Below are 19,266 nucleotides of genomic sequence, written 5' to 3'. Positions count from 1 at the left end.
TGCATCAAAATATGTTTTTCCCCTCATTCAACAACTGCTTCAAAAAATATTTTTCTCATTACACTAATTATTATCCTCTACAACCTCCTCACATTGGAATCACTGTTCATGCATTAAAATAATTTATTTGTATTTTCTCTACATCAAAAAATAAGTTTTTATGTGGAAAGTATCAAAGTACCAGTAAATAAAATACGAAACAAAATTATTTTAATAATAATAATACGTGAGATTTGTATAGCGCACTTTCCATCTTGATTAACAACACAACAAAAGCTATTTACATATAAAACATGTCTGAAATTTTTTTTAACAATAAGTCAATGTCTATAAAAAAGCACTCTTAAACAGGTATGTTTTCAGGTTGCCCTTGAAGGTGGTCGCTAAAGTCTGGGTTTTCAAACTCTGTTGAAGAGAATTTCACAGGTCTGGCCCTGCATGAGAAAAGGCCCGTTCCCCGCATGATTTCTTAGCAACTGGAATTTGTAAGAGATTACATGATGAGGATCGCAAGGTTCTTGAGGGTTGGTAATTATTTTCAAACAAATCTATCATTAAAAATCATCCAATGACAATTAAAAGCTTTAAACTATTTATACAGTCATATCAATATATTTGAGACAAGTAGGCAAATATGTCTCTATCAAGCTGTTTGATGATGTTACATATATATTTATGCCTACAACCAACATACATTTTTTGTGGAGGGGGGGGGGGGGGCTTCCCAAAGGAAAAAAAATCATAGTTCTTTGGTACTCGTATATGAAGAACTAAAATAATTGAAATATATATTTAAAACAACAAAGCCTGCAAAGGAATGTTTTGTTTAGCAGCACTTAGAAATCTGTCCAAAATTGAATTAAAAAAACAAAGAAAAATGGCATCTCTGCATTCAAGAAGGTAGGTTCACCTGCAATAATTTTGACAAAATGAAAAATGACCAATGGTGATTTAAATTCAGAAGACTATCTATCCCATTATGTATGTTGTTGCACTAGCACCATGGATTCTTATGCATACATAAATAATTATAACCAAACAGTGTTTCTTGTCTGTTAAAAGGATAAAAAGTATATGAAATAGGTGCCCTATATTTTGTATGTTGCTGTTCACTCTTTGTAGCTGTCTATCAACCTAGAACTGAGATGGAGTTGAGATTTGTGAAAGAGCATTTCAAATCATCACAACAAACACACCAGATCTCTTCTATTGACTCAATGAAATGAGGTTGACCTGTTAAGATGGCCCAATGTTTACCAATTATTCTAATATCCAACAGCTCTGTATCTTCTCCTATCTCAATATAATCACATTATATATTTCCTCACATTCAAGGGATATATATGATATATATATATATATAGACCTAGGGCTGGGCCTCATTTCACAAAGCTTTTGGATTGATTGTATGACTGTTATCAATGATTTATTATACATGATGATAAATGCAATCAATGCTAAAATCAATTCTATGATCAATCAGTCAGCTTTGTGTAACTGGTTTATAGAGAGACTATCAAAAGACAGAGGTGCGATAAACATTGGTGATGTATTTCTAGTAGTAATAGTTCTTGACTGAAAAAACTGAATAAGCCAAAACCACTAGAGGGAAAAATACAGGAAGGGAGAAGGGGGGGGGGGGGGGGTTCAACATAAACAGGAGTAGAAATAAATAGCATAACACTAACAGTACTAGAAAAGCACCAAAAAGGCAACTATATGTGGACAGAAAGACATTCTTAAATTATGTAATTGATAAAGTAGGAAAATAAGTGAAGGATAAACTGAAATACATATGGGGAAAGAATGACTATGAAATTAATCAGAAAGAGCAAAAGAGATGGGAGAAAGAATTAGATATGTAACCTCTTTCTAAATCTAATAAAAGGCTCATCACGGCAGCAACAACTCATAATCACAAATGGCCTGAATGTAACAGCTGTTGGCATAAAAGCATTAATTGACTTTTGGAAAAAGCAGGAACATCATGTTTAGGACTGTGAGAAAGTAGATCCTGTTATATGTGACTGTGCGTTTGGGTGGAGTGATATCTTTCTCATTAATGAGCTGTGTATCAATCTCCATCACTAGAGCTGAATTTTATTTTTAGCAGATTAAATTACACTGAGTAAACAAGATAATGATTGAAATTAGAGTACCAACCTGTTCAGACAAAATTTTATACCGAAACTTGATAATGAAAGTCAGACAAAATATTCATGGTATGACCAACTGACCATTCAGACGCATACATCTCCACTGATCAGAAAAAGTAATGGATATATATACAGTGTTATGGTCACTGCTTGCTCCCATTAAAAGAGCATAAAGTGATTAATTTTAGCTCCACCCAGTTATGCTGTTCTATGTCTGTCATACATTCAGTGTTGATTTGTAATATCTTCTTTGGTGAAATGTTAATCTTACCCAAATTCATTTTGAGTTATAATAAAAAAATATATTTTAATCAGTGATCACACATGCCTCCAGCTTTTTCTTTAAAATCTGAACAAAGTGTATATGTTAGATTACAGAGCAGCTTCATACATGAGTGGGAAACTAATATCGGATACCAGGTGCAATACATCTATCTTGAACAAAAGAAAACGACTATTTAAAATCCACATATGATAAGGATGATCTCATCTCAATAGTTTGATGGATTGAGGGAGACAATTCTAATAAAATAAAAAAAAATAATATAAAGTATTTCTAAAGCACCAAATCCACATTTATAATGTGAAAGGTATTAATATACAACACTAAAAAAATAACAACATATCTAACAAAATAGTTTTTTATATAGCGCCGTCTATAGAAATATATTCTATTCAGACATCCACAAGTAAAACAGCAAGATTAAGCGAGTTTGGATGAGTGTCATAAGTATTAGTATTGAAAAAATATATAAGCCTGTTTTAAGTTTGGGTAAATCTCCCAAATTGCACATTACTGTTCCCATTCATTACGAGTTATAAATTTGTATACATGTAGCATAAAACATTTATGATATGAAGCATATGAAAATACATGTTTTATTGAATAGAGTTTGGGATTTTACATGTACTTTCTTGCCACCATGCGCATGAAGCGATAGCTCCATGGTATAAGTTATGTCTTTGTCTGTCTGTCTGTGGGTCTAAAGGTTAAATGGATCCATTTTACCGTAGTTCACCATACTTTCAGGGAATCTTCATGTAAGCTGTATGCGATTCCATATTGAATTCCATGGTTACAGATACATCTGTGTTGTTTTTTTTATACTGATTTATTTTGTGTTGTCTTTTTGGTCATTTGAATTTCCAGGCTCTTTGGTCAAAATTCAGTTTTATTCTTCAAAAAAAAAAATTTTGAGTCATAAATATTTTGAATTTCTTTCAGTTATTTTCAAACAGATGAATTATTTCTAAAAATGTTTTTAGAGAGTATTTGAGAGAATGATACAAACTAATTGTGAAGTGATGATGTGTGCTAGTGCCAGGAGTTTATTATTAGGAGACAAGTTATTTTCTATAGCTCACAGTGACAGCAAAATTTCAAATGGCAATCCCTGGTCCCAACAGAATTCTGTGATCCCTGTGAGAATACATACATCATCCTAATTTTAATAATTTTTTGGAGGACAATTTTTCTGTTCTTTTTGGAGGGTGGGTTGTCAAATGAATGAGGTAAGCATTCATAATGATGGTGATTACCCCTTAACTGTCTAATCAGTGGGAGGGCTATTAAAAGCTGTGACTCGCAGAGGCGTTAGTGGATGCCTAAACCGACCAGTTGGCAAAGAAAATTACTTATGATGAATGTGCAGCAACTAACTTTCAACTTGTGTTGAATGACTTAAACAACTTTGCAATGAACTTTAAAATCTACAAGCTGGTATATAATTTTGTGCTTGAATCTTATCAAGTACTGAGCTAGCTAGGTATATTCACGCAATGTGCTGTTTAAACAGGTAGTTAAAATCATTCATGGAACAGCTTTAAATAATCTAATAATGACAAACCAAACTTTACAATAGAATCTCCAGTCAATATTGCATTAAGCCTTGGAATGTTGATTTGGGAAATCGCTGCAGTAATGAATCAACAAAGAGTAATGATAACACCATAGGTTTATTAGCTACCAGATACACAAGAGCTCATGCTTTATTGTTTGATTGGATTGCTAGTTGTTGATTCAAAAATTATTCCCTGCTATTCTGTGAGTTATTGTGATATCAGCTCATTAACCAACAAGAACAAACATGCAAACATCGACACTCAGCTGGTAAACAATTATGATTTAGAGTAAATATAACTAGAAAATATTGTATTTCATCAACAAATAATACTGTTTGTACTTCTGTATTTCCTTTCAGCTAACACAAAAATATACATAAATTATCACCAGCTTTTTCTGATGACTGTTCCTACATTCATAATTTTGTTCAAATTTGTTGTCTTTATATGCATGAAATTACAGTGATCCTTGATCATACAGAGTTGGAAAATGTGCAATTCAATTTATAGTATATCATTAAATGTTAACAACCATGGTGATCCACTGCAATTTAACAGTCTTGTATGTTTTTTTTACATCAATTGCCAATATTAAGAATAAAATAATAAATAATATAAAATGAAAATAAATGATAATGAAATATGTGTCCAAGGAAGCTGTGAATGATTACATGTACATCATGATCTACGCATGTGTATGATTAAGAAATAGAATGGATGAAACTGATGTGCAGATACAAATGACAATAATGAGGATGATGATGGTGATGATGATCATAATGGTGAAGATAATAATTATGATGATAATGGTGATGGTGGTGATGATAATGATGCTGATAATGATTATGGCGATGATGATGGTGGTGGTGACAAAAACAACTCAACAACCATAACAATGAAAATTGATATGAATAATGATAACAAAATGATAAAAGCAAAAATAATGTGATTTATAAGGCAAAAAATAAACAAAACGAACAATAAAATGACACATCAAAGAACTGCTAAGAGTACATATTATATTAAAATGTAAAATCTTATTTTGTTGTTGATTGAAATGGCAAATATCAGTAGAACCGTCTACCTGGTATGGTAAGCAAGGATATTATAAAATTTTTTATTTTTTTTTTAAGGTCAAGTACACCCCAGAAAAATGTTGATTTTGAATAAATAGAGAAAAGTCAAACTAGCATAACGCTGAAAATTTCATCAAAATCGGACGTAAAATGAGAAAGTTATAACATTTTAAAGTTGCGCTTATTTTTTCACAAACGGTGATATGTACAACTCAGTGGCATGCAAATGAGACACTCAATGATGTCCCTCACTCACTATTTCTTTTGTTTTTTTATTGTTCAAATTATACAATATTTTTTTTTTAAACAGATTTGACAATAATGAGACAAACTTGACTGAACCACAAAATGTTAGACAATATTAATTCCACATGTTCAGGGAGGAATAAAACTTTATTTCAATGACAAGGAGAAAATTAGAATATTTCATATTTCATATAATAAAATACTAAAGAAATAGTGAGTGGATGACGTCATCAGTCTCCTCATTTCATGATTTGCATAGCGACCAGAATGTGCATTTAACTGTTATGTGAAATTAAGCGAAACTTTAAAATGTCATAACTTTTTACATCCGATTTTGATGAAATTTTCAGCGTAATGCTTGTTGGATTTTTCTCTTTTTATTCAAATCAACTTTTTGTTGGGATGGACTTGTCCTTTAAAAATACCTGATAAGCCTAAAATAAAAAATTAAAAAGAAGAACTCTTACACCTTTGTATAATTGAAGGTATTTTCAATACCATACACATTTTTTACCGGTAAAACCTATCATAACTGTAATGCATAGAACTAAATACTGTATACATGGGCATAATAGTACCCTTACAGGATTAGTAGCGTCTTCTTAAAGTTATTTCATTTCGTAGTTTGATCTTTAATTTCATATCATGCATGAATGCATATATGTTGAAAAATAACTAATCCATTATAAGAAAAATAAAACATGGAGGAAAATGGCACAAGATTTCAAAGTAATGCATGCCAAGTTATATCAAATACATTCTGAAGGAAATAATGAAACACACAAAACTACTTGCACAAGCACTTAAAATCGAATAAAAAATTGAAACCACAAAATAAATATCAAGATATGGGGCTGAGAAAAAGATGGCTGTGAAACAGAAATACCGCTAAATGAAATCGCAATATTCGGCATGACCCTTAGGGCACGGCAAAAGAGGGCGGAATAAAAAAGGAAGAGAGGGAGAGAAAAGGAGACTGAAAAAGTTTAGTCAATATTTGAGCTCCTCTGAGATGTGTGTTCTCATTCAATATAAATGGAAAGAAGGAGGTAAGAAATATTATTATTGGAATTGAAGAAATGCATTAGATTGTGGATGGGTACGTGCGATTTGGGGATTTCTCACCGGTTTGAAGAGAGATTGTTGGTTTGCTGAAGGAACACATGTTTGTTTGGCCAGAAATGATATGCATATAGGAATATTCCTCTCATTCTCTGTTTCTTTCTTCATTTTCACCTTCAATGATACCTCAACCAATACAACTCAAAAAACTTATGCATAGTCATACATCAGCTTCATCAAACTAAAACTTATACATTCTATTTGTGAGGCAGACGAAGACGGAAAGAGAATAAAGGAAATGAAAAACTGTGAGCACAAAAAAGCAATATCTCTTGGAGATGATTCGCAATACTTTTCATGTCAGATGACCATGAGTTCGATCGAAAAAGGTGTGCCCATGCATTTTTCAAGGTTATTCCAAGTAAGACCTTATATTTAAAAAAAAATTATTCCTAAGAAAGAATAAAGGGGGGGGGGGGGCTGAGAAGAAAGTAAGAATTTAAATGTAATAAAGTATTTCTTCAATTATCAGATGTTTCTAATGAGACTAGAATTAGAGCACCCGTGCATTCGGTCCATGGAATGTATTTTATCTGTCCAGAGTGCTTTGTACAGGGGATAAACCAAATGTTCACATCACACTGTAGAGTACAATGTACATACTTACTTTTAAAAATAAATGTTTCAAAATATGGAACAAAAAATAGCTGAATTTTACTAAATCACACTATATTTGAATAATGTTTTTACTAGCAAAAAGTGTAACCAATCCCACCCCCCCCCCCAAAAAAAAGATCAGCTTCAATTCAAGGAAATTCCTGTATTTATTTTCATTCACACAAATAAGTCTGCCTATTAAAATCGACCATCTATTTTTATAAGTTAAATATAGGCTGAAGTAAATTGGAAGCAATTTTTAAGACCAGAACATGTCAAGCAGGCATTATTCATGTCTTAAAGTTCTGTAGTTCAGCTTTATATGCAGATTCACATGTTATCATAGTGCATACATTATTTTTCAGCATTTTATACGACGTCTTTGATGAAAGATTGATATGAGAGACTAGCACAATGTGTTTACAAAATGATAGGACTACAGAGAATAAATCCAACTACACTTCCCAAATATATCTTATTATGTATGCTATATATGCAGTATACAGAGAAAACATCTATTAACATTGAATAGCCAGCAATAGTGTCTCGGAATGTAAGTTAGGACTGATAGCAACAGAGTCAGGAGGTCAAAATGAATATGCAAATAGAATGCAAATGAGAGGTGGAGCTTGTGACTAAGGAGGTGTGTTTTTATCCAAGGTGAATTGAGATGATGTTTGCTCTTGACAAACATCACTCTCTGGAGATAGATGCAGGTCGTAGAGGGCAGTATTTCACTTTGCATACCAGCAAAGCAAGAAAAGAGCGCTAGTATAAAATTATATATTTTGATATTTCCATTTAGTAAAGCTTTCAAAAACATTAATTCTCATCTTTATTCTAAGTGTATCACCCTACCATACAATAACACACGATGGAGAATTTAACATCCCAGTTGACCCAAATGATAAATGTTCAGAATACCTGTAGAAAAATGGAGATGTTTGGTGCAAATTGATAAATAAAAAACTCATCATTTGCAATGGAGCCATTTTCCTTATTATGTGCTGAAATTTGTACTAAAATACATCCACATGGAATGTCAATTTCAACTTTTTTATAATTTGTAAGTAAAATAAGAAAGAAAAAGAAAAGAGGTGAATGAAGTTTCATACCACACATACCTGGGCAGAATGATGCACCTTTAAATTTGTAAATATTCACAGTATAATTACCTTCACATACATGTATGACAAATCTTTCAGGAACAATAATAATAGGTGTGTGATAGGTTTGGACTGTCTGAAAAGTTTGGGTTTATCTTTATACTTTTTTTCATCACCACCACCACCACCACCATCATCATCATCATCCATGTTCCACTGGGATTTCAATCATGTTTTACATTATTGTATAGAATTACAAACATGATTGAATTCCTCATGGAACAAGCAAAGATTCTTTATTATGAATATTACCTTGATAACATGTGACCAAACTGGATTGCTCATGTGTATACTATTAATGTTATTTCAGCTTACATTTTTTATTTTATGAAAAAATATACAACATGAAAATGCACTTTTTTAAATTTACATCTAATTCTTACAAAATTATCAATCCTAGCATGTGAGGCCATGTAAGAATCATTAGGTCAGACAGAAAAAACATGGGAAACATAAGCAATAGCCTTCTATACATTAAAAATATGTATCAATTCAGCTGTTGACCAAAGACAGGACTTATATGAACTGTTTATAGGTGTTAGGAAGAAGATGACCTCATAATCCTAAACTCAATTCAATATGACTGCAGATCCTTGAATTAATTTAACATTAAATGACAGAAGTATTGTTTAAAAAAAAGAATGCCTGGAGAATTTTTCCATCACTGGATTAAAATAGAAAAGGATGATAAAAAAAAAGTGCTGAAGAGCATAGTACACTGACAAATAATGAAATGTTTGACATTTTTACACTTTAATTAAAACATGAGGAATACCCACCTTCAGAGATTTTTCATTGTTGTTCCTTGACTTAGAGCTTTCTTTGTTTCTTTTCAACTCAATTACTTCGCGTTCAAGCTTTTTGCACTGAAGATTAAATAAAGAAATGAAAGAAATTGAATAACGTCCATTCTATCTCAGAAATTTCTCTTAAAGGCAAAAATACTATGGACTTCTGTCTTACATTGTACCACACACTGATATTTCAGCATATTATATTCTAGAATGAATATGCTCTGTCTATACTTGAATAGTTGCTGTAAGAATGAAATCATACTTTCTGCTCTGAAGCATTAAATAAAGCTTCTTACATGCCAAGTTTGGGTAAAAATATTCTTTATAGCATTCTTAACAACTGTAAATGAAAAAAAAAAATCCACTACTAATATCAGTTTACAAAATCTATTCTATGGTATTTTATTGATGGTTCAATTTCCAACACGTATTTTCTTACATTTTATTGATCTTACAACTGAATGCGTTCCAGAATATAATCTTTATCAATTTTGAGAAAACATGATATAGATGTCTCAGATACATTGGCATGTGTTGGAATCTACAATGGTTAAAAGAACCCTCTGATGACAGCATGCTTATTTTGCTGATTAATAAATGTTAATCATTGTCACCAAGAACACCATCCTCATAAAAATTATCAATATGTTGGATGCCAAGAGGTTTAAAACCATGGTACCAGTTAAGAATAACTGAGCAAATATGAACAGATTCCCAAACCATCCCCTGGCATACCTTTGCTACAGCAATATCCTTTTCTTTTAGAATGGCTCTCATCTCTTCTGAGGTGATCTCTTCTCTCCTTCCTTTGGTTTTTGAGATACGTCCAACAATGGCTGAACCGTACTTGTTGATTGATGATCTGTTATCAGCTACTGTCAACCTTGTCAGCAAATTGTTGAGGCTCTAGACGTGAGATGAAGAGAAACATGGAAGCATCAGAACAAATTATCTACAAAAGCAATAAACGATGATCCAAAGCACTTACATCGCACCATATTTCTGTTAAAAACAGAAATATGTATCAGTTTAAAATATCATCAGAAATAGTGTCCATCTCACTACTTTGCTTGTACCAGGGACAGGCAAAACATTAATTTCTTATTTTGTGTGGCTACTTTATACAATCTATTGCTAATATTGGATAAGCTTTAACATAGCAATAAATTTGGATTTTCTAGGGCTCTTTCTTTATGGTCCAGGGCTCTGTAGATCATTTTGGGGGCAAAATTGGCCCCCGAGCCCTGCTGTAATTTTTTTTCCTGGCCAGGAATGTGAAAACTAAATTGAATCACTAAAAGTAAAATCAATATACTTGATCAGAGGTATGCAGGTGGACCACTACATCAAGATCCCCCTACTCTTTGAATTTTATGATCATAGGGCCATGTATTTCTCAACATGCTGAGATTATGACTTGCCTCTACATGGTGCCTTATTTAACATCCTACATGTATGTATCTGAGAGATGTGAGATTTCTCAGTCAGAGATGAGATTTCTCAACAGTATCCTTGCAGATGGGGTCTACAAAACAAGGGTTGAAGACAGGGAATGGGCATGTTTATTTTTGCATTGTACATGCTGTCTTGTTTTTTATTTTTGAAAGTGCCGAATAAAATCATATTTATATACATGTAATAATAAAGGTTGTCTGCTTTGACAATCACTTGATATCTCACTTGTGATTTTCATAATTTCAGTGTAATTCTGAAATAAGCCATCACAAAATGATATCTTTTTATCTAAACTAGGTTCAATGACCTTTCCAACATGTATTACTATCCCACAGTGATTTGTACCATGTTCAAATGAAAGGAACTCTATTTCATAATACATGTGGATGTGGACGAATTCACAAAAAGGATCTTTGGCCAAATGGGAATAACCCTATTTCATCTTGCATTATTCATTCATCTTGAAAAGGAAAACAAAAATTCACAGCATCTTAGTTTTGTCCTTGTCTTATCACTGACTAGCTAAAACTAAGGCCTGTAACACAAAGCTTAGGGATCGTTGTGCAAATGATATGTACATAATGAATAATGTAACCAAGAGAAAAAAAAGATTAACCCTATATTCAAGTACTAAGCTTTGTGTTACGGCTCCAAGGACACTGGAACAAATTGTCTCTGCAGTCTCTTCAAACTTGAAATGCTTTAAAATAATGTATACTTACACCATCAGTAGGAATGTTGTCTTCTTCATTGGAATTGACATCTGTCCCAGAATCAAAGCCATCTTTAGAATGATACCTCTGAAGTCTGGCAAAGGCATCATCTCTCTCATCATTGGCTAGCGTTAGGCGGCTCATGATGGCCTCATCATGCTCCCTCTGGGCAGTGTATATCTCCTCTATTAGAGCTGATATAGTGAGAGAAGAAAAGAAGAACATTGTGTGTGTAGATGAATGTGTGTATGTGTGAAAGAGAAAAAGAAAGTGGGAAAATTAATAGAAGGGACAAAGATTGCATGCAGGATGTACCTGATACTGACCTTAGATGTTATAACCCCTTAATGACAATCAGGGGGGCGTTTCATGAAAGGACTTGTCGGACGTTTTATCCGACAAGTCCCATTTTATCCGACAGTTACCATAGTAACAGTACCTCTCAGCCAATCAACATCAGAGAAAGATGTCAGATCTGACAACTTGTCGGATGAAAATATTGATGAAACGCCCCCCAGAACATCATCTCTCACACATATATAAACATGAACCAAGTTTACTCTTGATTTGTCCAATGGTTCTTTAGTTATTGTATGAATGAGCCATTAAAACAACACATGACCTTCTACCCTTATCATTACACAAAAAGATCTGAGTTATGAAGTTTTTAGACAGTGAACCGTGACTTAAGGACGTTCCACAGTTAAAATGAAATCCATGTCATTTTCACAAAATTTTGCAGAGTTACTTTGGTATATATGCATTATGAAAATGCAAAAACTAATATAGGTTCATGTGCTTATTCTTTTTCTACGGGTCTTCAAATTCGCCGTATTTGAATGATATGCAATCTTGCGCAATCAAGAGAATTATGCCTCTCTTAGACCTCACCAATTCACCAAATTAGTTTAAATCATCTTTACTCAGTGGATATCGCATCAAACTTCATCAAATTTTCAAGATATATAACAAAGTGTATACCAAAGTAAGAGAAAGTCTTTTAATTGGTAAAACTATATCTATTTGGAGTCATTAGCGCCCTCATTTGGCAAGAATGGTGCAAAAACTCGGAAAAAAACAAATCCTCAAAGACGTGAATCTGCTCAAAAATTAAAAAAGTATTTTGTAAGCTGCACTTTTTTCAAAATCCATGTCATTTTCATCAAATTCTGCTAAATTGTAGAGGAATGCATATCGGGGGTATAGGGAAGTTAAAAATATGGGGTCCATGTGCTCGTTTTTTAACTATGTGTGTCTAAAGTCATGCGAGTTGGCATGAAAATCGCCCAAAATGCGCCCAAAACGTGCAAAAGTCTAATAATGCCATCTAAAACGCGAATGGTTCCGTAGTTTTGCCCCCAAACATTCAAAATCGATGACATTTTCATCATACTCTCCAGATTTGTAGAAGAATATATTCTGAAGACATTAAAATATTAAAAATATGGGGTCAATGTGCTCGTTTTTAAACTATCAGTGTCCAAAATGTTGCGAGTTGGCTTGAAAATATTGAAATCCATCTAAAATGCGCCGAAAACGTGCAAAAGTCTAAAAAAATACCGTCTAAAATGCGAATGGTTCCGTAGTTTTGCTCCCTAACATTAAAAATCCATGTCATTTTCATCATACTCTCTAGATTTGTAGAGGAATATATTCTAAAGACGTTAAAATATTAAAAATATGGGGTCCATGTGCTCGTTTTTAAACTATTGGTGTCCCAAGTGTTGCAAGTTGGCTTGAAACAGCCCAAAATGCGCCGAAAACAAGCAAAAGTCTGTTAATACCGTCAAATTTGGCATTTTTAGACCTCACGAGATCACAATAATGAGTTTAAAGCCCTATATAACTTAGTCAAAATCCATGAAAATTTTATCAAATTTTGCAATATGATTAATAATTGTATCCGTAAGATGGATAATCTATCTATATTGCTGCCAATTGTTTGCTCATTTAAGTTTAACAATTAACACTCTCAGTTCTTAAAAATTGCGGGAAAGATACTCAACCTCAAAATGTCAAATTTCAATAACAAACTTGAGAAGTAAAAGAAATGCTGCACTTTCTTAAAAACCCATGTCATTTTCACCAAACTTTGCAAAGTTGTAGAGGAAGGTATACCTACGAGGTGCAAACATTAAAAAATATGGGTTCATGTGCTTGTTTTCAAACTATCAGCACTCTTATTAGAGCAAATTTGCTTCTTAAAACACCCGAAAACGCGCCAAAAGCAGTATCTACGTGAGGAAAAATTCCGAACCACTTCCATTTACTCGGGGTCATATTCATCATACTTTGCAGCACTACAGAAAAACTATTTTGAAATTGTATACCCCTTTCATAAACCCAATAAAACATATCCTCCAATTAGCCGCCTAAGAGTAATGCGGATAATTCAATAAAAATTGCGTTCACAAACTCCATAAATTATTTTTACGAGCGCCCGTCCTGAAAAAGGCGGATAATCGTCATGACAACTGGACACACCCCCTCCAATGCGGTTGTGTTGGAAAAGGGTGACCTTGTGACCGCACCATGGCAATTATCCGCATTATTTGGAAATACGTTCATAAACTCAAAATCTTGTCCCGATGCCGCTATTATGCGGATAATAGCAGCATCAGAATAATGCGGATAACTCTTGTCCTCCTCTGATTTTACGACCAAATTATGCTGCTATTAGCCGCATAATTGTGTTTTATTGGGTTTATGAAAGGGGTAGTAGAGGAATAAAAAAAAATGGTCCATGGAATAATTCCAGTTTATTAGCTTAAAAAACACATCAAATCTTCAGTTAGTGCAGATAGGGAAAAAAAATCAGCTCACATTACCTGCAGCTGATCAAATCACCAGTTCATCCATTGTGACGCCAGCGCGCAGAGTGTAAAATATGCGCAGATCATGATGCGCACAAACATAACTGTGGAACGTCCTTAATAGCCAGGCTTATTATATAATGTAAATGGAGACAGGCTGTGATGTAGACATAAGGATGTGGTTGGTGTGTGGGGGAGGGGAGGGGTGGGGTAAGGAAGGGATGTGACAAAGGGTTCCTGATGCTGGAGGCTCATGCCTAATTTAGAAGACTAAGCAAGACCGTATGTATCAAAATACTGTACCTGCTCCTTTGGCTGCGATTTCTGCTTCTGACATGGCATCTTTCACACCAAGCTGCATTTTTAAAGACTCAATCTCTAGCTTTGCTTCAGAACACTTCTCAGATAACTAAGAATCAAAGAAAAGAAAACAAATAATTTATAGGCAGATGTACAGTAATCATTGAAGAAATGTGTTAATTATAGAATAAATATTAAATGCTGCACTGTACAATTCATATTACCTTTACATGTATATTATGGTAAAGTCATTATTTCACTCTCCCAAGCCAGAAATACTAGAGACTGAGATGTAGAATGTCCTTTTCTGGAAAGGTAATTTAGAAGCTCCACTGATTCCACTAAATCTAGAACTTCTTCTCATAAATCCAATGAGAGCAAGTTATAATCCTCTTCTGATAAATTACTGCTAATGACAATATTTTTCAAAATGCTTTTTAAATAGTAGAGTGAATTTATTAATGATACATGATTAAAACACCATACCAAAGAGTTGATCTCTACCAATAAAGGGTCATTCCATGCCAATTTACCCAATGAATATGCAAATTTGCACCCTACGTTCTCAGAATTTGTTGAAATTTGGTTAACATAAAAATACCCATGGGTCAAGCATGAAACAAAAAAATATTTACGATCAGTTCACGCGCTACGGCCTGCCCTTTTCTCCTTGTTTTGACAAAAATGGGCGTGACCTATCAAGTTTCAATGGCCATTGTGTCGTAACGAGTTGACCAATTTCAATGAAACTGGTACCATTCAAAAGGAAATTTAGAGATAAATCCAAAACAATTGATAAGGTTGTGACCTTAAACCTTTAATTTGACCTTGAGTTTGACCCCTGGGCAAATATCTTTTTAACTTGATTTTCGTGTATGTTAATTATTAGTATAATATTGACAAAATATGTTAAAACCAATGATGATATTTTATTTCTTCACCCTTTAAAACTCTTCCAAAGATACCTATAATCAGCTCTGAAATTTCACTCTAGTCCCACATACTGATATTCGTGTTTATAGTGTTTACCTGTCTCATGATATATGATTTCTTCCAATCTTAAGTTACAGTATGCAAACAGATGAAAAGATATGCTTGTCAGTTAATAAAATGAAACAATAAACATTTATGCTTATGAATAGGTATCTGTGAAGGCATTTTGATGTTGGGCAATATATACTTACTCAATATTAGAAAACTGCAATATCCTGCTTTCTAGTCAACTGAAAAAATAGAAATGAATGTTTTACAGCATCAAGTAACACAATTACTTACTACTTTATTCTTATCTTTAGTAGTTCCAAGCTCTTCTAGCAACATTGGAAGCCCTCTTTCATCAAAGTGTGCATTCATTATAGGCATTTGGAGAGGACTGGTTCCTACCCCAGTGGTCACAGTATCTGATCTATCACTCTTATTCAACCGAGAATCTCCTTTTGTTGCTGATTCTGTCATGGAAGTGAATGGTTGTGGAGATCTGTCTTGTTGAGTACTACTAGGAGACTGCTGGATCTGGATTGTCACAGGGATCTGTTGAGGAGCTACTGAGGACTGGTTCTGAGGGCTAGAATGTTGCAGTGTGACCATGTCTGCATTGCCCCTTGAGTGATCTCCCTGACCACTCTCTTTGGTCTGGGTTGGAATCACTAGTGTTGGGACAGTAAATGCATGATTGGGTTCTCCCGAGCTGTGCCTGCGCTGATGAGCCGGTGTAGAAGCTGCGTGATGAGGTATAGCATAAGAAGGGTATTCTGGTCCAATGGTGTGAAGGAGACGTGGGTCATAAGATGGAATGGGAGGCACACGATGTGGACTGATCCAAGGGTTATGAGCAGTATAAGCAAGGTGTGGTGGGGGTGGAGGGGGACCATACTCTGCATACCAGCCTGATGGATCATGCCTTCTTCTACTGTATGAGGACCTTTCATCCCATTCTTCATCACCATAGTCTGGGTATCAAAGAAAATAAAAGAAAAACTAGTTAATATCCAAATAATGCAGTATGCTATACTTTAACTTTATATGTAATTAAAAACTCAAGAATCACTAGTCCAATGGAAAGGCATCTTACATGACCAAAAGTCCATACTGATTCTTTCCTGCAGGAGTCCCCAAAAGTGCCTTTTTATAACTAATCCTGACGTTAATCGTATCAAAAGTAATATCAATTCTCGCTACCCCAAATAGGAACAAAAATCTCATAATGCGCGAAACGAGATAATTTTCACTCCTTCGGGTCGTCATCACCACTTCCGGTTCAGAGTCATGCTCGCGCGAGGTACGCGATACTGAGTTTTCCACCACGCTGAAATCGATGCCAATCAGCGTAATACGTACAGATTATAATACTTTTTATTTAATTTGGTCAGTTTTGATTCCATTTGAATTATAAATAAAAATAAAATATATATTTCACGTGAAAATATTTTTTATTCATGTTTTTATTTGGTTACAAAAAAACAAAACAAAAAATGAATATCTTAAAATTTTGCATTTAGCGGCCGGCCTGACATCACGATCGTATTCGACTAGACGCTAGAACACTACACTCTACAGCATTTATTCCGTTCAATTTTTCGTCGACCACAAAATGGATAAAAAATCAGTTTCGGAACTTAAAAAAAATCTTAACTGACAGAGGAATATCGTGCAATGGAAAGCGTCGGGCAGAATTAGTGACTTTAGCAGAAAAGGCCGTTAAACTGTATCGTGAAAGAGAGGGTTGTGATCACGAACTTCCGAGCGAAAGCGACGTTGTGTTGTTGTGGATGACGGCACTGTTGATCTGAATGGCAAAACAGTGCATTGGACTTCCGAACAGGAAGTTGTAATACCGAAAAGCTATCCCATAATGCAATGCACGTTACGGGGATTTTTCCCGGATCTCGGCGAAATCGCTATTTGGGGTAGCGAGAATTGGGAATGCCGGAGTAAAAGGGCACTATGTGTATTTCAAAGGAGCTTTCCCACATTTCCCAGTTTATTCTACATGAAGATGAAATGATGCTTGTGGATTCCTTGGTAAAATCATGACTCTGAATTTTATGAATAAATCTAGTGTTAAAATCTAATGTATTTATAAGGATTGCTGCAAACTTGGGGGGGGGATGATCAGGATTAACCCTACGGCACAACATCATTGGTCATAGGTCAATCATAGATTTTTTTTTCTTGCCTCAGTCTGTTTTGTCTAAAGTCACCATTCCAGTATATCAAAAGGTTATTTTTATGCTCGACATTAGCGGTGGCCCGGTGGCCCGGGGCCACCAAAAATTCACCTCGGGCAACCATTATTGATAAAATGTTAAGTTTTGGTGGCCCGAATCGGGCAACCAATAATTTTCAAAGTAGCGCAATTTTTCTCCCAATTTTGCACGCATTTATCAACTTTCTACAGCTCAAATTGCAAGCCAGTTCGTCATGCGCCCTTTTTGTTGATCTACACACAAATACACACACACAAAGTTTGCATATTAGGCCTACAGCTATAGCATACAGTAGCTATTATCCAGCCAGCCGCGCCGGCCGGCTGGCGTGAGCTTTGCATGAAGCCACTGCATACAGCTGTGCTCTAGATCTAGCTCAGCCTATTCAGACTCAGGGAGCTGCGATAAAAAATGTTGCTGCTGAGAAATCTTCCACAGAACTTTGAAAATCTAAGTCAAAGTCACATTTTACACCAATGAAATGCAATTCTACAGTCTATATTACGAAAATCTGGTGTACCCTGATTATTTGCAAGTATTAAGAAGAGGAATTATGACCTCTCTTTTGACTCAAAAAGACCGATTTCCACATGAATTAATACACATAAAACACATAGGCAAGTACATCACAGTCCCACGTGTGTATTTCTATGTATGTTGATACTTGGTTTCTTTCGAAGCTGTGTATTTTCTAGCCAAAAATAAACAGACAGTTTCTTTCTTTCTTGTTTATAAATGACTTCTTAAACCACTTTTGATAAAGTAAATACTTTGGGAAGGCATTTCATTGATATGAAATGTGATTTTTTTCTCCAACATTTTGGCAAATGTAGGGAAGGACTTTTCTCACACTTTTTTTCCAGATATAATTTTTGCCGTTTTCTTATTTTTTTTCTTTCATTTTTTTTTGACAGTGGTTAAATCATTTATACCCCTTCCCATTGAATATGCCTGATTAAAAAATATGTTTCTACTGAAAATAAAATAATACAAACTAAAGGATATAAAAATAGAAATGTGCCATTCCCAAAAGGTAAGTGAAAATTATTTGCGTGGCTTTTAATTATATTCCAGTCAGAATAGACTGTTGCCACAGCTGTTAAAAAATATATGTAATGGCTTCTTAATTTTCCCCTATTCCCCATTTTTATATTAACTTTGTTTAATTAATTTTTCTTTCATTTTCTTTCCTTTTTTCTCTCTAATTTTTTTCTTTTCTTTTTTCCCCTGTTCTTTGTTTTTTTCTTTCTTCATTTTCTTTCTTTTGTTTTATTTCACTAATTTCTTTCACTAAATTATTTTTGTTTTCTTTTTGTAATATACTTTTTGAAAATTATTTTCGTTTGTTTCCCCCTTTTATGCATTGTTCTAATTTTGCAGCATATTTTTCTGTGATTTTCTCCTATAATATGCTGCAAAAGAGAAAACAGAAATAAACTGGATTTGGGGCATGCATAATCTAGGTTTTAGGATTCAAAGAGGAAGGAAGGAAAAACCATTGTTTTGTACATCTATCTGAGTTTGCTATGCACTATTTATTTACTTTACCATTATCTCTATACAGAGATTTAAAAAAAAGTCCACACAACCTGCGAACAATACAATTCATTTATTCACTTTCAATCATTTCATTTTTACAACGATAGAAACAATTAGCAAACTAAAATAACAGCAACCAAGGTTTACATACAAGATGTATAAAGTGAAAGTAACTTAGTGGTAGTGGCTGCAGAATTAATATTTCAGAAGTTTGTTTTATTCATTTTTAATGTTTTTCTTT

The 19,266-nt window shown here is 34.0% G+C and overlaps 1 protein-coding gene across 2 annotated transcripts in view; it reads right to left on the bottom strand.

Annotated features, from left to right (window-relative positions):
* Positions 1 to 19,266, bottom strand: part of LOC129265106 (serine/arginine repetitive matrix protein 1-like) — a 45,715-nt gene that overhangs the window by 16,423 nt on the left and 10,026 nt on the right. For both annotated transcript variants that reach the window (XM_064101729.1, XM_064101730.1), the window contains exons 4-8: positions 15,556 to 16,229; positions 14,284 to 14,389; positions 11,177 to 11,361; positions 9,735 to 9,905; positions 8,985 to 9,071 (exon numbers count right to left, since the gene is read on the bottom strand). In XM_064101729.1, coding sequence (XP_063957799.1) covers positions 8,985 to 9,071; positions 9,735 to 9,905; positions 11,177 to 11,361; positions 14,284 to 14,389; positions 15,556 to 16,229 — 1,223 coding nt within the window. The remainder of the gene's footprint in view (positions 1 to 8,984; positions 9,072 to 9,734; positions 9,906 to 11,176; positions 11,362 to 14,283; positions 14,390 to 15,555; positions 16,230 to 19,266) is intronic.

Source organism: Lytechinus pictus, chromosome 7 (assembly GCF_037042905.1).
Source record: "Lytechinus pictus isolate F3 Inbred chromosome 7, Lp3.0, whole genome shotgun sequence".
NCBI lineage: Eukaryota > Metazoa > Echinodermata > Echinoidea > Temnopleuroida > Toxopneustidae > Lytechinus > Lytechinus pictus.
This window is presented reverse-complemented; position numbering and strand designations above follow the sequence as displayed.